Raw genomic sequence first — 19,097 nt, forward strand, 5'->3', positions numbered from 1 at the left:
CAACATCATGTAAACATAAAGAACGATTCGATTCCCTGTCGAAGCAAGTGAATTTTCGAAAATATTTGAATACAGTTTATTAGGTGCTATTTAAAAATAGAGGAAGAAATAATTTTAGGGCCTATCGAAAATCCAGTTAGCCATCAAAATTTATATTTCTGTTGTTTATTCAATACATATAATTTATTTGATATAATCATCACTACATACTACATAGTATAAAACAAAGTCGCTTTCTCTGTCCCTATGTCCCTTTGTATGCTTAAATCTTTAAAACTACGCAACGGATTTGAATGCGTTTTTTTTTTATAGATAGAGTGATTCAAGAGGAAGGTTTAAGCATAGAATTTATTGGGTTTTAGACAAAGCGGGCGAAGCCGCGGGCGGTAAGATAGTATACAATAATATGGTAAATTTTATCGATCGATAGCATCCATCCACATTGAATGAAACACTTTTTAATTTTTACGTATTATTTCTTTCATCCCTATTGTATTTTACTAACAACTTCGATATATCTCTGTCTGTCTGTCCGTAACTAGGCTGTAAGATCTCACGAGCTGTTATCCTAAGATGGTTTAAATTTTTGTTCTTTGCGTTCTATAAACAGCAAGTCAAAATGTGGCTGAATTACATTGCTGAGCCACATTTTACTTCAGTTGTCTCTTAGCTCACGATAGGTAGTTGAAACATGTTGCATGTTGGCATGTTGATTTCGAAGAAAGAATATTAATATGTTGGTAACCTATATTTGATACCTTTTTTCTTATAATAACATTCTTTTCACATATGTACGATGAAATTGCGGCCGCTTACAAAATATCGTCTTGTATTATCTTATGCAAAGCGTAGCTTTTGCATAAATAAAAAAAATAAACGTAATACTAACCTTAGACAAAAATCTATTGAACCAACCCGGTCCCTAGTTAGGTCGGTATTGATATGATTGTTGCGTTGAGTTTGATAATGATGTTTCTATAAACGCTTTCTATATGAAATTTTATAGATTAGAAGAAATTCCAAGAATAAAATAAATTTTAGCAACCATCTCAACCAATATGAAATATTATTTCAATGATTACAACAGATGGAATGTGGCTGTTTGTATGGTTGTTAAATCATGTCAATAGATGACGAGGGGTTCCCTTAGTAGACACATAAAACGAAAGAGTACAATAAATTGGATTGCTCTGACTTAATTACGGGTGGCCGAGAGAGCAGGGGAAAGACACAGGCCGGGCGATGGAGCGGGGATTTAGTCCATTGTCCGGTGGGATGAGGCGGCGTGAGACGTGTTCCGCTCACGCCGCTCCATGAGGGTAGAGCTGGCAGGCTCTTAGCCTGTTTGGGCCCGGCGACGGGCTGCCGCTGATGGGGTCACGGATGAATTCTACACATACCCGTGGCCCTGTCGCTGATGCGGCTTGACGGAACACAGTGGGGTTTTGGTCGGTAGGAATCCGACATAACCCACGGCCTCTTCCCCGGAGGCCGTGGGTATCTATGCAAGATTTCCCCACTAAAAAAAAAAAAAAAAGGGGAAAGACACAGGTTTGAACCCCGCCTCGTGATCCATAATTTTTATATTGTTTTAAAAATGTTATATTTTTGTCTTTTAAAAATTCCATTGAACAGTTACATAGAGCGTTGCGCCATAGGATTAAATTCAAGTTTTTGGGGTCGCCGTCGCGCTCTGTCATCGCGATCTCTAATACCTATAATGATGTTTTTGAAAAAAAAATCGTAATAGGTATTATTATTTGCCATGTCAAGTAGAAAACGTAAAAGTGTGAAAATTAGAGGTAACTTCGTTATTTTTTTTATCGAGTCAATTTTAATTTTTTTTGTTTTTGAACAAACAGGAATCCTTGAAAATATCATCTAGTTTGATATATATTTTATTTTTTAGCTTTGGTCTTGAATATTACACGTATCATCTAATAGAAGATTGGTAATTTATACGCACCCTTAAGGGTTAAATCTGTCCAAATACAAGTCTGTCGAGTCCTGACTCGACTATGTTAAGCGTCTTATTTACGGTCCATCTTGACGTACGTCCCGCCAAGGTCATACACGATGCACGACGCAAAACGACAGTGAATAGCGTTGACGTACGTCAATAATTATTATTATTATCTTGCTGGATGTGCACGACCAACTTTTCATCCAGCAAGCACCCCCACCACCGCGAACGTCGTGCAGATGGACAGTGAATAGCGCGGACGTACAGCAGATTAGTGTTGCCAACAGAAATTAATGTAAATACTTGGAAACGTGGCCTATTGATATGATTTTTTTGTGATAACTTAGTGAGTGCATGAGCAAGCAAGAAACGGTTATTTTATATTTTTATGTACACAGGAAATCCCAATTATCATTACTTTTGGATCAACCTTGTACACATGGACAGTTTATATTCAGAAGTTATTATTTTAAAAGAACTCCAAGGCGAATTGTTGAATAACACAGATTTTATGCAAAAGTCCACTGCAGAAAAATGGCAATTTATTTAAAAAAAATATCTTGACGAATTTGTTTGTTTAAAAAAAAATGATGAGCTATATACTCTCTGTTCCCGCCACTTTAGCATTTACTGAAAGAGTCTTTTCGGTCATGAATGTGAAGTGGCGGGAAGAGAGAAACCGAGCTTCATTAAAAATTAATTAAAAATGAGCTCTTGAAATATATAAATTTAGATTTGGAATGTTTGGATTCATATAATTCATTTAAAAATAATGAAAAATTCTTAGTTACTGCAAAAAGTACAAAAAAATACATTTTTAAAAATATTTATTTACTCTGTATTTACCTCCTTTAAAATCAGATATACTCTATTTCTTCAAATAAAAGTTGGCAACCCTAGCCATGCTTGATGCGCGCACGATCGTCAGTAGGATACATCCAGCACCGCGGCCTTGAGCCGACGTACGTCGGGGATTGACCGTGAATAAGACGCTTTAGGCTAAGGACTCACGAAGCGTTTTACACCCGCGCCCGCCGCGGTTGCGGGCCCGCAGCCTTTGTAGAATACAGATATTTATGTAAAAAATTAAAGCACATTTCACGACGCGTTTTACGCCCGCGGCGTGTGCGATTGTTTGCGGGTCCCGCTGCACCGGCGGTCATCTACTACCGGCGGGCGCGGTTCGCGGTCCCGCAGCCGCGGCGGGTCCATGGCGGTCTGGAGCTCAACTGATCGTTTAACCGCCCGTCTTGCAACCGCTCGTCTTGCGATAATCAAACGCCAAGTTTGCGAGCGATAATCGCAATCGCGACGGCTGTGTAACCGCAAAAAACTCCGGTCTCGTGAGTTTTGAAAATAAAACTCTATTCCGCGACCGCGGCGGGCGCGGGTGTAAAACGCTTCGTGAGTCCTTAGCCTAAGGCTAAGGACTCACGAAGCGTTTTACACCCGCGCCCGCCGCGGTTGCGGGCCCGCAGCTTTTGTAGAATACAGATATTTATGTAAAAAATTAAAGCACATTTCACGACGCGTTTTACGCCCGCGGCGTGTGCGATTGTTTGCGGGTCCCGCTGCACCGGCGGTCATCTACTACCGGCGGGCGCGGTTCGCGGTCCCGCAGCCGCGGCGGGTCCATGGCGGTCTGGAGCTCAACTGATCGTTTAACCGCCCGTCTTGCAACCGCTCGTCTTGCGATAATCAGACGCCAAGTTTGCGAGCGATAATCGCAACCGCGACGGCTGCGTAACCGCAAAAAACTCCGGTCTCGTGAGTTTTGAAAATAAAACTCTATTCCGCAACCGCGGCAGGCGCGGGTGTAAAACGCTTCGTGAGTCCTTAGCCTTACTGACTCCTGAGTCAGACAAGTACAGAGTACATACAAAGATACGCTAATATCAGCGTGTTAAAAAACGGCTCGTATAGTCAATAAAGTAGTCGACTGTAATAAGTCAATTGATATAAATTTATAAACAAGACCATATACGAAGACATAAAATACACAAGAAAATCTAGGGATTTTTGACAATTTATGACCGTGCCAACCATTGCTTTAACTGGATTTTTTATTAATTGTTATAATTAATAATAGCTTATTATAAAGAGAGAGCATACAGTACACCTTTGATTTCGAAGTAAAAGCAGAAAACTTGTAGACTGTGTCGCGGTTGCAACAACTGGAAAATATGTAGTCAATAATATTATAGTAATGATGAACACACGTGTATACGTTATTAAACATGCGCGGGCAAAACACAAAAAATCGTCACATATAGATATATCATATTATACCTGCGTATGTTTTAATTTATTTCTCCTGATTCCACATGGGACTTCAGTTTTTTTTAAACTTCTCTAAAAACTAATAAATCTAACATATCAATAAAACGACGAAATTTTAAAGCAATACATAGATGATTCATATTATGTATGTACATATTATGTATATTAAATATAAACGGTATTCTTTTCTCTTGATAATACCGTTGCAAATTTATTAGCAGCGAATTCATAAAAATATGCTGTTATTGTAAGGTTATAAAACTTGTGTTTATTACAGCTATGGCCGAGTCCAGAATGTCAAGTTATTGGGTCGAATGGAGAACGCAAGCACGGGTGCCGGTGGGGGTTCTAATAGCGGTGTTTGTGCCACTGTTGCCTTTATGGACATTAAGTCCGCTTCAAAGGCTCATAACATCGAACACGTCCTCGACGAACGAACTCTTACCACTGAATATTACGAACCGGCTGCGATACCATCTGCTGCGGGTGCTCCGTCGGCCGGCTCCTCACCTGCCGGCTCTGGCTACTCAGGTTCTTCATCCTCCGTGAATTCTACGTCGGCGCCGGCTTCCACAACGCGGTATCATCTCTCGTAAGTAAAGTTTTTTTGTTATCTACAATAACCATCTGCCGGTATCATCATTTTACAATACGCCATTTTTGCTTAAATAGTTCTCTAAAATTGAACTTGACTATATTTTACATAATTAACTTGCTTTCTATGTTTTATTGGATTTTTAAATCTATATATGTATCTGATTCTACCATATTTTACTTCATTGACAACAGAAGTATTGGTAGAAAATATACGTAGTAAACTTCCAGCATCATCCGGTAAAATTATTGTTTGATGCTTGCAGATGGGAATCTGTTGCGACCCACCCAAAAGTCGGTGAACGTCGCTAGTCATAGTGCATTATTATTGTTAAATTTTGACTAATGGTCTTCCCACAAGAAGAATTTCAAAGCTGCTGTGAGCTTCAAGTGTTATAGTGATACAAATTAATCTTTTACCAAGCATGTTCGTTAGTTTTAGTATTCGCACAAAATATTGGTGCCGCCGCCGCCACATTATCAGCAGCATTTCACCCATACTGAATGGATTGCAGTGATTACCTGGATTGCAGTGGGAATAGTTGCAAGAAAAGTGACATAGTGTAGTGACATGTGATAGTGCGGTATCTATTGTGCATATTCGTGTTGGAGTGCAGTGTATTGGATTTGACGAGGAATTTGAAGATCCACATCATCTCAATGTGGCAGGCGGCGGTTCCAAACTTATATGTATGCACCTTGTTATTAACGAAATATTTGACTTTATATATACTTACATATCTACTAAAACACACTGAAAGATAAATTAATTAATTCCCATCAATTTTTGTTTATATTTTTTTTATATAGAAATATAAAATTACGGAATTAAAGAAAAAAAGCATTGTTATATCTCAGTGTCGTGCATAAAATTATTAATAACTATGATTTATTTATTAATAATATGATATTTAAAACAATTGCAGCAATTTCATCTTTTGTTAAATTAATTAATAGTCTGAGAAAATAAATAAATTTGCGGATATAATTCGTGTAGTTTTGAAAATAGCTCAGTTATTCCTTGACATGACCACATTATTATATATATCAAAAGTAGTAGTAGAGTAGTATACAAGTATATAAAAAAAAGACGGGTTGCACTCCGGGAGTGCCGGCAGAAGTGAAAACTTGATTATTAACGTTGAGCATGTTTGATATTTTGGAATGGTATCCGTCTTACGCTTTTTCGATCAGGTCACGTGTCCTGACGCGAGTTTAAGATTTTATACCCATTACAGAAAAAGTGCTCAACGCCGCTAAAGAAGTTTTCACTTCAAAAAGTTTCGATTTGTAAACAATGATACTTTTAGAGCAGGCTCCAAGGAGATGTTCGTTTGCAAAAATAGCGGACCTAAATCTGACTTCTGATATATATTGTATAGATCCCAGACATCCTATAGACAGATGTTGCCAACCAGTTTTGTGGTCCCCCTCCCCCCACCCCGGTAATTAAATATGGCATACAAAGAAAAAAATAAAAATTTCCAAAACATGCCGTGTGGGGTATCAAATGAAAGAGCTTATTGAGTAGATCACGAATATAAAGCATACTATAACATTTCTTACACTTTCTCTAAGATTTTTTAGAAAATTTACGAAAATGGTCCATTTTTGAGTTAACTTTAAACCACTATAGATTGTAAACTCATGAATATATTTTTTAAATTATTATTTTAAATAATTAACAATAGTCCATTGTTTACGATTCAATAGTTCGTACAGTGAAATAGTTGCATGGGGGAGTGGGGGGAGCATTCAAAGATGGCGAGTATATTTTCAAGTTTAGAAGAGGCTGATGAAGTTAAGAGGCTGATTCAAGAATGTTCTGCCATATTTTTCATTCTGTCAAACACACCGACAGTGCAGAGATAATTATTCTAAGCCCTGACACCGATATTTTTGTATTAGGCGTTTATTTCTGGCATAAACTTGAAAATATACTCGCCATATTTGAATGCCCTCCCACTCCCCCATGCAACTATTTCACTGTACGAACTATTGAATCGTAAACAATGGACTATTGTTAATTATTTAAAATAATAATTTAAAAAATATATTCATGAGTTTACAATCTATAGTGGTTTAAAGTTAACTCAAAAATGGACCATTTTCGTAAATTTTCTAAAAAATCTTAGAGAAAGTGTAAGAAATGTTATAGTATGCTATATATTCGTGATCTACTCAATAAGCTCTTTCATTTGATACCCCACACGGCATGTTTTGGAAATTTTTATTTTTTTCTTTGTATGCCATATTTAATTACCGGGGTGGGAAGAGGGGGACCACAAAACTGGTTGGCAACATCTGTCTATAGGATGTCTGGGATCTATACAATATATATCAGAAGTCAGATTTAGGTCCCCTATTTTTGCAATCGAACTTCTCCTTGGAGCCTGCTCTATACGTCTCTTCTGTCTGGCCTGCGCCATACAATTAAATCTTTACTTACTACCTGGGTTTCTCACCCCGCAATCTATGCTTACGTTCCCACGCATACAAATTATTTTCTTAACTATCTTAACTAAACATCTGTTAAGAACAAAGGTGCAATAAAACAATAAAATAGAGAAACTTAAATCTAAAAATTGACCATTCCACATATCTATTGGACCCAAATACGGCTAGGCCTATAAAAACACGCAACGTGTTCGCGGTTCTACAGAACAAAGTCTATGGATAAAACTGAAAAATTAAGATTAATTTTTTTTCTACGTATTTTTCCACGATAAAAATTATTCTATTTTACGCCCAGGATAATAAGGTATAATTATACCAAGTTTCATCGAAATCGAACCGGTAGTTTTCACGTGAAATCTTCACATACAGACAGACAGACAGACAGACAGACAGACAGACAAAAAATTTTTTAATCACATATTTGGGTTTGGTATCGATCCAGTAACACCAGCTCCGTCACGCTGGAACCCGCTTTAAAAAAAACCTTACTTTTTTTCAGCCTATTTTACCTACAAACGATGCTAATAAATGTAGTATAGGTCAATTTTTTGTAGTCTTATTAGTTACTTAGAAAACATCATTGATATCGTTCGAAGTAAAAAATATCCCATCAAAAACATCCTGTAAAAAACCCAAGTCTCGCAGCTCAGTCTTTCTACCGTCAAAAGTTGTGAGATCCATGTAATACCAAGTCGGTTAATCTATTTAGTGTCTACTTGAAGGACCTTCTGTCTTAAGTTATTACATAAGTTATTATCATGCCAATATTAAAAATATTTAACGTTTTAAACAAATAGATCGACTTGGACATCGCTTGATTTGATTATTAGTATGTATCACACTACACAGCACGACGGGCCAGCGACCAACAGGAACGAGAGTTTCAATCGCGTGAGGCGCGAGAGACTAAAGAATCTAATATAATATTGTAATATTCATTTTGTTTTCATGCGATGTCCAAGTCGATCTATTTGTTTAAAACGTTAAATATTTTTAATATTGGCATGATAATAACTTATGTAATAACTTAAGACAGAAGGTCCTTCAAGTAGACACTAAATAGATTAACCGACTTGGTATTACATGGATCTCACAACTTTTGACGGTAGAAAGACTGAGCTGCGAGACTTGGGTTTTTTACAGGATGTTTTTGATGGGATCTCACTTCTTTTTGTAGAGCTTTTCTTTTTGATACCACCACCAACCACCAACTGCATAAATAACTTTGTAATCCCATATATTTATATGGGATTACAAAGTTATTGATGCAGTTGGTGTATTTGGAAAACTGGACCGAAATTACAAAATATTTAAGTTTTCCCATGATTAAGACACTAAACTCTATATGTATTCCAAATATGAAGCTTCTAAGTCTGCTAGAAGTGCCTTGGACTTTTGATGATCGGTGAGTCAGTGAGTGACAAAATTTAGAAACTTTAACAAGTTGTCATTCTTAAACTACTGGTTCAAATTGACTGAAATTTTAAATATTCCGTGTTTATACAATGCCGGATTAGTTACTGAAGATTCAGGTTTCTTGCTTTATCCACAACCGAATTATAGGGGGTCGAAAAAGGCCCGAATTGCTTCGAGAAAAGGATGGTACGGCCGTGCCGCTTTTTTTTTGCTCGACTTGGCGGGGGCACGGCAGTGCCCCCAGATAAATAATAGCGTGTTGATTAGTTTTGGAATGGGTTCCAAATTGATTGTAGTTTATTGTAGTGGCAAGAAAATTCTTTATTTGCGTTGTTTTATCTCAAATTATTGCAAGAAGGTCACAATAACAAGATTTTAAAAAATAAATAACACTTGTTCAAAAACTACAAACGATGCCAATAAATGTAGTATAGGTCAATTTTTTGTAGTCTTATTAGTTACTTAGAAAACATCATTGATATCGTTCGAAGTAAAAAATATAAATAATAGCGTGTTGATTAGTTTTGTAATGGGTTCCAAATTGATTGTAGTTTATTGTAGTGGCAAGAAAATTCTTTATTTGCGTTGTTTTATCTCAAATTATTGCAAGAAGGTCACAATAACGAGATTTTAAAAAATAAATAACACTTGTTCAAAAACTACAAACGATTTTATTATTAGTTGAAATTATAAAAAAATAACAAATAGTTGTACTAAGTTATATCACATATCACTCTTGTAATTGCATATAAATATTTATGATTATTTTATTACATAAAATAGCATATGTATTGTTTTTTTTTTCATTAAATCTTTTTTAGACACTACTTTTTTCTTAGAGCTGCTGGAGATTCCGTCATGAAGTTCCCATTTATTGTTGCTTCTACGTAAGTAAGGTCGATAATGACCAGTCTCATTGATATATATATATGCTCTATGGCACCAACTAAAATGTACGTATTATTTAACACTTCTAGCTCAGCAGGGATTTGTAATAACGAAGTGCCAGAATTCGGATCCCTTTTGAGACTATTTTGATTGACCATACTTGTGAAGAAAACTTCAATATCAATCCATAGATGATTACCGGGTTGAAAGCTAAGATCATTTCTAATGTTACAACTATGACACCGTCGTACATTTGATTCTAGATATTTCAATAATGATTGCTGTAGTCCTTGTATCCCATTATTTGTCAAGGGTTCAAGATGTGTAGCTATCACAGATAAGGTAGATGAGCTACTTTTTTCGCAGTTTACACAGGTTGACTTAACGGTTAATGAAGGAACTTTTTTAAACATTTGCGTGATTGTGTTGCTTATATTAGAGTTACAGTCTATTATACCATTCTCAATTAACATGAATTGAAGAATGAGATTTGCTCTTTGTTGATAGACGCTTGTATTTATACCTTTGGATGAAATTAATTTGATAATTTCAAAGACATCTGAGTCGTTTTTATCTACATAATTATGATATATAAATCGATCCACATAAGCGATAAGTACTATTCGACCAAGCCAACTAGACCCTTTTCAACTGTGACGTCACCCGCCCATGTCTCGGGTACAGATAGCAAAAAAAAAATATTAATAATATCACTGTTCGCTCTCCGCTATGAATAGTCTTATTTTTCCCCATTTCGAGGGCTGTCTATGAATAACAACACAGTAAAAACTTAAACAAATAACAACAAAAAACTTAACAGTCAACAACAAGCTTTAACGATTAATAATAAAAAGTACAGAAATAACTAGCGATGCGAAACGTACGAATGCGTCGATGCTGCGAACCGTACTAAGGCGAACGCGGTACCTGAGGCGGTAAGCGGGCGGGGAGGCCGCATTCCACCCGAGAGTCTAGTTGGCTTGGTCGAATAATATACAGTGTAATGCTGAATCAATAGGACACGTATTGCTTAATTTCACTAGTCCTTGTTTTGTTTTTAATGGCGCCAAGCAATTACCATTAATTAATAACCCTAATTTTGCTTTCGATTTCGGTCGCTTATGCTTATTTTCTATATCCGGATCTTTTTTAGTATAATGACTAGCCTTATTATTTTTTAAAAGACCACCCCATTCATCTTGTAGATTCAAATAACTGTATTTATCTTCATTTTGAGAAGTACGAGTTAAATTATATTCACTTTGGTTGTCAACAATTGGATTTAATAGATTGATTAATTTGTTACGGGCACTGCTGCTACTGTTTGGAGTAGATGAAAAGTTTTTTAACATTGGTGGCGATTTTTTAATGACTTCCAGTACATTTTCTTTATTCCACTTTGGCACTTCTGAACTAGATTCATCGTCATTTTTCTCATAATGTGTTGTACAAAAATCAGCAACACTTATTTCTAAATTACTGTTTTCAATATTAAAATCATCATCAGTTTTTTCGATTTTAAGTATGCTACTTAAGTTATCTATCAGACTACTTGTGATTTTTGGAAGTGACAAATCGATTGGGCTTATTAAAACTACAAACGACACGAAATCCAAGGCTCATAATTGTTTTGAATATATTAACTTATTGAACACTAAATTTTTTGTTTTTTATTGCTTACAGGGGTTCAGCAGCCACCACAAACATATGAGTTTAGCTACAATAAACTACATTGTTTGTAGTTTTTGAACAAGTGTTATTTATTTTTTTAAATCTCGTTATTGTGACCTTCTTGCAATAATTTGAGATGAAACAACGCAAATAAAAAATTTTCTTGCCACTACAATAAACTACAATCAATTTGGAACCCATTCCAAAACTAATCAACACGCTATTATTTATATTTTTTACTTCGAACGATATCAATGATGTTTTCTAAGTAACTAATAAGACTACAAAAAATTGACCTTGGCATCGTTTGTAGTTTTTGAACAAGTGTTATTTATTTTTTAAAATCTTGTTATTGTGACCTTCTTGCAATAATTTGAGATAAAACAACGCAAATAAAGAATTTTCTTGCCACTACAATAAACTACAATCAATTTGGAACCCATTCCAAAACTAATCAACACGCTATTATTTATATTTTTTACTTCGAACGATATCAATGATGTTTTCTAAGTAACTAATAAGACTACAAAAAATTGACCTATACTACATTTATTAGCATCGTTTGTAGGTAAAATAGGCTGAAAAAAAGTAAGGTTTTTTTTAAAGCGGGTTCCAGCGTGACGGAGCTAGTAACACCCCCTGCTATTTTTTTTTTCAATATTTTCAATGTACAGAAATGACCCTTCTACAGATTTATTATATGTATAGATATAGATATTCACATTTAATTTACAGATTGTTCAAAACATAATTAAAAATCAAATTTCAGTGCCTGGAAAAATATTCACTTATAATACCACAAGAGCTTCAAAATTATCGGGTATTTTCCGATAGGAAACAAATGAAGGAGTCAAGTTTTTAGTCAAGGTTAAAAAATCACGAGCGCGAAGCGCGAGTGATTTTTCCTGAAAAACTTGACGACTTTATTTGTTTGCAGCAGGGAACCTTGAGGGAAATGCCAGATAATTTTGAAGCTCGTGTGGTATTCGGGAGATTATTTTTCCGTCCCAAATGTCGGCCAATAATTTCACAATTCAATTGAACCTGTCAGTTTGACGTCAACGACCAGAGAAAATTTTCAAAAAATTATCAGTATAATACCATGTAAGTTGTACCACGTGACGTCGAATGGTTCAATTCTATTGGTCGATATTTGGGTCGGAAAAATAATCGAGGTTAAAGGTAACTTTTATGCTACATATTATCCTCATAAACGTAAATTCTGTGATCTTTCATAATATATGTAACTCCAATTTAAACAAAATTGTAGTTCATAAATACGCCGACCCAGGAGAATAAAATGATAACTGCAAAAACACAACTTTTCAGGAAAAATAAAAAATTCATATGATCAATAAAAAAATCTAAGAAAACCAATTTGTTTCTCTGTAAATTCAAAGTTTTTATTTTAGAAAGTTTTCACAATAGTTTTAATAATACAAGTTTGTTACTACAACAACTTAAAAAAAAAATATTATGTAATCTCACCTGTAAATTCAAAGAAACGACATTTAAAGTCCTCATATAATAACCTACGATAGAAATTTAACGATATATATGTCATATATGTCGTGACCATATCGTAGATTTGCTCATTTCATGAAATGATCGATTATTTCGTGAAATGGTCGAATGTCTATTGGCCACATCATGATGTGGTTTGAGAAGATCAATGATAAATCGTTTCTCGATATGGCCAACTTAACGCGCGGTTTTTTCATGAAATGATCATAATTATTTGATCATATCGTAATATAGTCACATTTATCATTGGTAGAGACGCTGTAAGCGCTGTGTGTAAGATGACAGTTAAAAACTTCATAATTCGTTTATTTACAATATGAAGAAAGTCATAGCAAAGTATTTACGACGAAGAGGTTCGAGTACTATGGAAAATGCGGATATCATTATATTGAAGAAAAACTATTTTGTGTCTCCAGTCTCCACCCATGGGCTAGTATGAAAGTGCGCGCACGTAGCGACGTAGTTACGTCGCTACGTGCCCCATACAATTGATGGAAGAGACAAAATAGTTGCAGAGACAAAGTTGCTCATGCGCGCTAGCTCTTACTACATATTATTTATATGTGCTATTTCCTAAGAAGGTTTGTTGTCGCCTGTCGGTTGTTTTTAACGCAGTTATTTTTATTTAATAAATTCTTTATTCATACAACTAGGGACTTCTTCTTCTTTATTCTATAATGATATCCGCATTTTCCATATTACTCGAAGTACTATGGAAAATGCGGATATCATTAAATTGAAGAAAAAAATGCGTCTAAAATCCTATACATAACTATATTAATTATATATCCTACAATATTATTATAATTGATTCTTTTTTAACACTAGAGCGCACGCGCGGGGGACATAGGTCACCCAGTGCTATATATTGCTAAATATTTTTTTAAAGAATCGTGCTTGAGTGTTGTTGTCTCAGGTATTCCCCGACTACCAATCACCGGACATTTTAGCAGCGTGTCAGCTTCCTTGGTGAAACGAAGTGTACTCTACGAAAATATAAAAGTACATGGGTGACGTATGTCCCCCGCGCGAGCGTTCTAGGAAGTTTTTGAAATCATACAATTACGAGTGAAAATCAAGTATACCGCTTTTATTTTTTACTGCTCTTATGATCAATTTATACTTTTAAGAAATTATTAATATATGTGTAACTAAAATCGAAATAAAATACTCATATTCGAGTGCTAGGACATACTTATTTTTTATACTTATTCTTAAACTTATTCTTAAACTTTATAATTAGATGATTATTTTTACCAAATTTGTAGTTTCCAAAGTAAAAAAACTGATTGATCACAATAAGTAAAAAATTAGTTACTTTTCACAGAGGTTTATGTTTAGCTCATAATTTAAGTAAAATGAGAAAATATTGATATTTTTTTGGTTTCATCACTTAAAAATAAAGTTGATTCATAAATAAGTACTTCGTTTACTTTTTAAACTACGATTTTTACGAAAAAAAACGTGCGTCGTATTGGGTGACATATGTGACCCACGCTGCACGCGTGGGTCACATATGTCAAGGAAAATTTTAGGCTTGAGCGCTCTAGTGTTAAAAATAGGGCATGCAGAACCGAGTCCGGTTCCAAGTTTCTGAAACCCGGTTCCAAATCGAGCTCAGAACCGGGTAGAACCGGGTTACCCGGTTCTTTTATAATACCTCGGAAAAAAATAGGAAATAAAACAAAAGTAACTGTAAAAGTACCTCATGGGCCTTTTATTTTACGCGGCTTGTGTCTTATTTTATTAAATCAATAAAGAAACAAAATTTCAATACTTCTCTTTATAAATTATCAGTCTTATAAAAGTACCTTGTTATCATAATATCACATATAAACTTAAACCTTATTCATTAACTGCAAACTGTAAAGCAAAAAACTGGCCAAGTGCGAGTCGGACTCGCGCTCCGAGGGCTCCGAACAAAACTATTTTTTATAATGTTGTAACTTAAAAAATTAATTTTCAGGCAATTTTTCCTTTATCTGTGTTATAAGACGTTACTTTTACCAAATTTCAAGGCTCTGTGTTCATGAGAAGTACCCTGTAGGTTTCGAGTTCCATGCGAATGTCGAAATTTGTGAAAATTTTCAGCATTTACGGCTGTATCTTTTGATGCGTTGGCTTGTGAGTTTGACTTTTTCACAGCATCAAGGGACCGTAGACTTGAGTATTCGATATAAATTTCAGCTTGATACCAAAAACAAAAACATGACTGGATCATTATGTGAAACAGTAATATCAACAGCTTTTCAAATTCACGACAAATCTAATAAAAATATTTCTGTAGCCTAATTTTTGTCATTTTCGAAGCCTAATTTTTTTTTTGGTAATACAACCGTAGAAAACCATCTAAGGTTAGACAACCGATCAGAGCCACGCTTGAGGCGTGGCACGAAAATTCGCGATGCACGTGAGTCTGACGTTGCCAGATAGAATAAATTTGTTAAAATAATGCAGCAAAATATAAAAAATACTTTATATTTTAATATTTTGGTCGGAACCGGGAGAACCGGGTTTCATATTATTCAGACCCGGTTCTCAAGATCATCAAAAAACCCGGGTTTACCCGGGTTTTTCGGAACCGGGTAAACCCGGGTGCATGCCCTAGTTAAAAAGCGATTCACTTTTGGCGCTCGCTGACCTCTGCACTATATGTTTTTAGGCCCAAAAAAGTTTCATTCTTGTTTTATTGGACATATCTAAGGAGCTTCTCTTTTTAAATGCACGAGTAGAACATCCAGAGTTTTATTTCAAAAACACGATTTTTAATAAAATATTTAAAATATTGGAATTTTCGCGGCCCACTGAGCTAAATAAATTCGTATAAAAAAAATAGATACACTAGATAATTTATTATGTTGCTAATATATGTAGTGATTACAGGCGCAAATTATCCTTTTTTGAAATTTTCGATATTGTCGATAAAGGCGAAAGTATTGTCATTTTTACTGATTTTCGTTTTTATTTTTTATATTACATATATGCAGGCGTTAGTAGAAGCTTTTTTGTTCGATGCGGAATGGTGCCGAATTGGTCCCATAAAAATTTTATTCGGATAGGCCCAGTAGTTTTTATTTTATGAGCATTTTTGTCTGTACTCGATGACTTAATTGAAATGTAGCAAGTAACTTTGATTCACTTCTCGGTAACCGATTGAGCTGAAATTTTTTATACGTATGTAAATTGGATAGCGATGAAACATTATCATGACAAAGAGCTGATTTGATGATGGAATCGGAAAGTGGCCATAGGAACTCAGTTATATGTATATTATTGACTCAATTTTATTGAGATTGGGCTCGTTTGATTCGTGTTGAAAAATAAAGTACATATTAAAAAAAGTAACTGCGTTAAAAACAACCTACTTCAAAAACAGAAAAGTAAAAAATAAAAGAGATTTGAAATTATTAATTAGAGCTAGCGCGCACGAGCAACTTTGTCTCCGCAACTATTTTGTGTCTCCAGTCTCCACCCATGAGCTAGTATGAAAGTGCGCGCACGTAGCGACGTAGTTACGTCGCTACGTGCCCCATACAATTGATGAAAGAGACAAAATAGTTGCAGAGACAAAGTTGCTCATGCGCGCTAGCTCTTACGACATATTATTTATATGTGCTATTTCCTAAAAAGGTTTGTTGTCGCCTGTCGGTTGTTTTTAACGCAGTTATTTTTATTTAATAAAACAAGAATATGATACGATTCTTTATTCTATACAACTAGGGACATAATAATATGTACATAATTATTTTCATTTAGTATGTTTACTGATTCCTATTATTTGTTGATTTTTAGAATGATAAATAAAACATTTAGATGTATAATTGTATATTTATTCTGAATCTTTAAGTTTATTGATTTTTAATTTTTATCCTTTACATAAGCTGTTTTTTATAAAAAATGTTTCTTATAAGAACACTTATTATAACTTATTTCAATCAAACTTAATAAGTTCCGTATCATCAGAATTAAATCCCGCTAGATTGCGATTTCCTTACACTGTGCGGTCCCCCGATCCCGCCTTGTAGGTAAATCACCTAGCAAGGTCGCTAAGCCCTCAGCTGTCTCGGCGCACCGCGTCAAAAAGGTGCTGTCTGTCGGACGAATCCGAGCGGTCGGCCGGCGCTGATGTACCGATTTTTTCCGGTATCAAAATTTGTGAGATAAACTTTAACCTGTGACACTTGTAAATTTTGAAGTTAACTAGATAACCAAACTTTATACTAATTGCCTTTACTTACTCTATGGCATGTTTATTTTACTTATTTTAAGCATTTTTTCCCACACATTTTGAAAAAAATATGACATTGTAAAGAAAAATACTCATAATAAAATAATACTTATCTAGGTATTTTAGATTTTTATTTTTGTATTTTTAAATAGACAATCTTTTGAGTGAATATAAAAAAACATAGGTTTATCTTATATATAAAAATGAATCGCAAAATGTGTTGGTAAGCGCATAACTCGAGAACGGCTGAACCGATTTCGATAATTCTTTTTTTATTATATTCCTTGAAGTACGAGGATGGTTCTTATGTAGAGAAAACGTAAATATTATGTACCACGGGCGAAGCCGGGGCGGACCGCTAGTTATATAAAAATTCGAGAAAGATTAGTATGAATAACATCGTTTACGCATGAACCTAAGTGGACGCGATCTCCGTTCCGATACAGACTTTACAGGGTGCTCCAAAATTTCAAAATTTAAAAATTTTTTTGCTACTTGTTTTTATTTTTATTTTAATAGAAAAAAACTAGATAAAAATTAACATCAATTTTTACTTTTTGAAAATATCTAGGTTTTCATTAATGTTTAAAAATCGTCTTATTCCAAAATGATGTCATTCTTATGATGGACTTTGTTCTAACGTCTCCACATCATTTCTCATTTTAATTTATTTTCTCTTAAAATTTGCGATTAAAAAAATATTTTTTGTGGTAACAGCAGCATTATGAAGAAATGCATTTTTTTTCCTTCGTGCTCTAAATTATATTAGTATAAATGAAATGTTGTCCAACTAAAATCGAAAGGCACTGTATCCATACAGAAAAATGTCTGAGCTGTAAAAATGTATTTAATTTATAAATCAAAAATTTCGGAAATTCGAGTTTGAAACATTTTTTATAAAAAACAGCTTATGTAAAGGATAAAAATTAAAAATCAATAAACTTAAAGATTCAGAATAAATATACAATTATACATCTAAATGTTTTATTTATCATTCTAAAATCAACAAATAATAGGAATCAGTAAACATACTAAATGAAAATAATTATGTACATATTATTATGTCCCTAGTTGTATAGAATAAAGAATCGTATCATATTCTTGTTTTATTAAATAAAAATAACTGCGTTAAAAACAACCGACAGGCGACAACAAACCTTTTTAGGAAATAGCACATATAAATAATATGTCGTAAGAGCTAGCGCGCATGAGCAACTTTGTCTCCGCAACTATTTTGTGTCTCCAGTCTCCACCCATGAGCTAGTATGAAAGTGCGCGCACGTAGCGACGTAGTTACGTCGCTACGTGCCCCATACAATTGATGAAAGAGACAAAATAGTTGCAGAGACAAAGTTGCTCATGCGCGCTAGCTCTTACGACATATTATTTATATGTGCTATTTCCTAAAAAGGTTTGTTGTCGCCTGTCGGTTGTTTTTAACGCAGTTATTTTTATTTAATAAAACAAGAATATGATACGATTCTTTATTCTATACAACTAGGGACATAATAATATGTACATAATTATTTTCATTTAGTACAAATTTTTGATAATATGTACATAATTATTTTCATTTAGTATGTTTACTGATTCCTATTATTTGTTGATTTTTAGAATGATAAATAAAACATTTAGATGTATAATTGTATATTTATTCTGAATCTTTAAGTTTATTGATTTTTAATTTTTATCCTTTACATAAGCTGTTTTTTATAAAAAAATGTTTCAAACTCGAATTTCCGAAATTTTTGATTTATAAATTAAATACATTTTTACAGCTCAGACATTTTTCTGTATGGATACAGTGCCTTTCGATTTTAGTTGGACAACATTTCATTTATACTAATATAATTTAGAGCACGAAGGAAAAAAATGCATTTCTTCATAATGCTGCTGTTACCACAAAAAATATTTTTTTAATCGCAAATTTTAAGAGAAAATAAATTAAAATGAGAAATGATGTGGAGACGTTAGAACAAAGTCCATCATAAGAATGACATCATTTTGGAATAAGACGATTTTTAAACATTAATGAAAACCTAGATATTTTCAAAAAGTAAAAATTGGTGTTAATTT

At 34.3% G+C, this 19,097-nt stretch overlaps 1 protein-coding gene across 1 annotated transcript in view; it reads left to right on the top strand.

Moving 5' to 3' along the window:
- Positions 1–19,097, top strand: part of spen (spen family transcriptional repressor split ends) — a 102,287-nt gene that overhangs the window by 14,637 nt on the left and 68,553 nt on the right. The window contains exon 2 of the mRNA XM_090111395.1: positions 4,521–4,835. Within this exon, the coding sequence (XP_089967521.1) occupies positions 4,521–4,835 (315 nt within the window). The remainder of the gene's footprint in view (positions 1–4,520; positions 4,836–19,097) is intronic.

The sequence above is a fragment of the Colias eurytheme genome, chromosome 17 (genome assembly GCF_061535395.1).
Source record: "Colias eurytheme isolate Ceu_HAF_F1 chromosome 17, ilColEury1 Martin Lab GWU primary, whole genome shotgun sequence".
Lineage (NCBI taxonomy): Eukaryota > Metazoa > Arthropoda > Insecta > Lepidoptera > Pieridae > Colias > Colias eurytheme.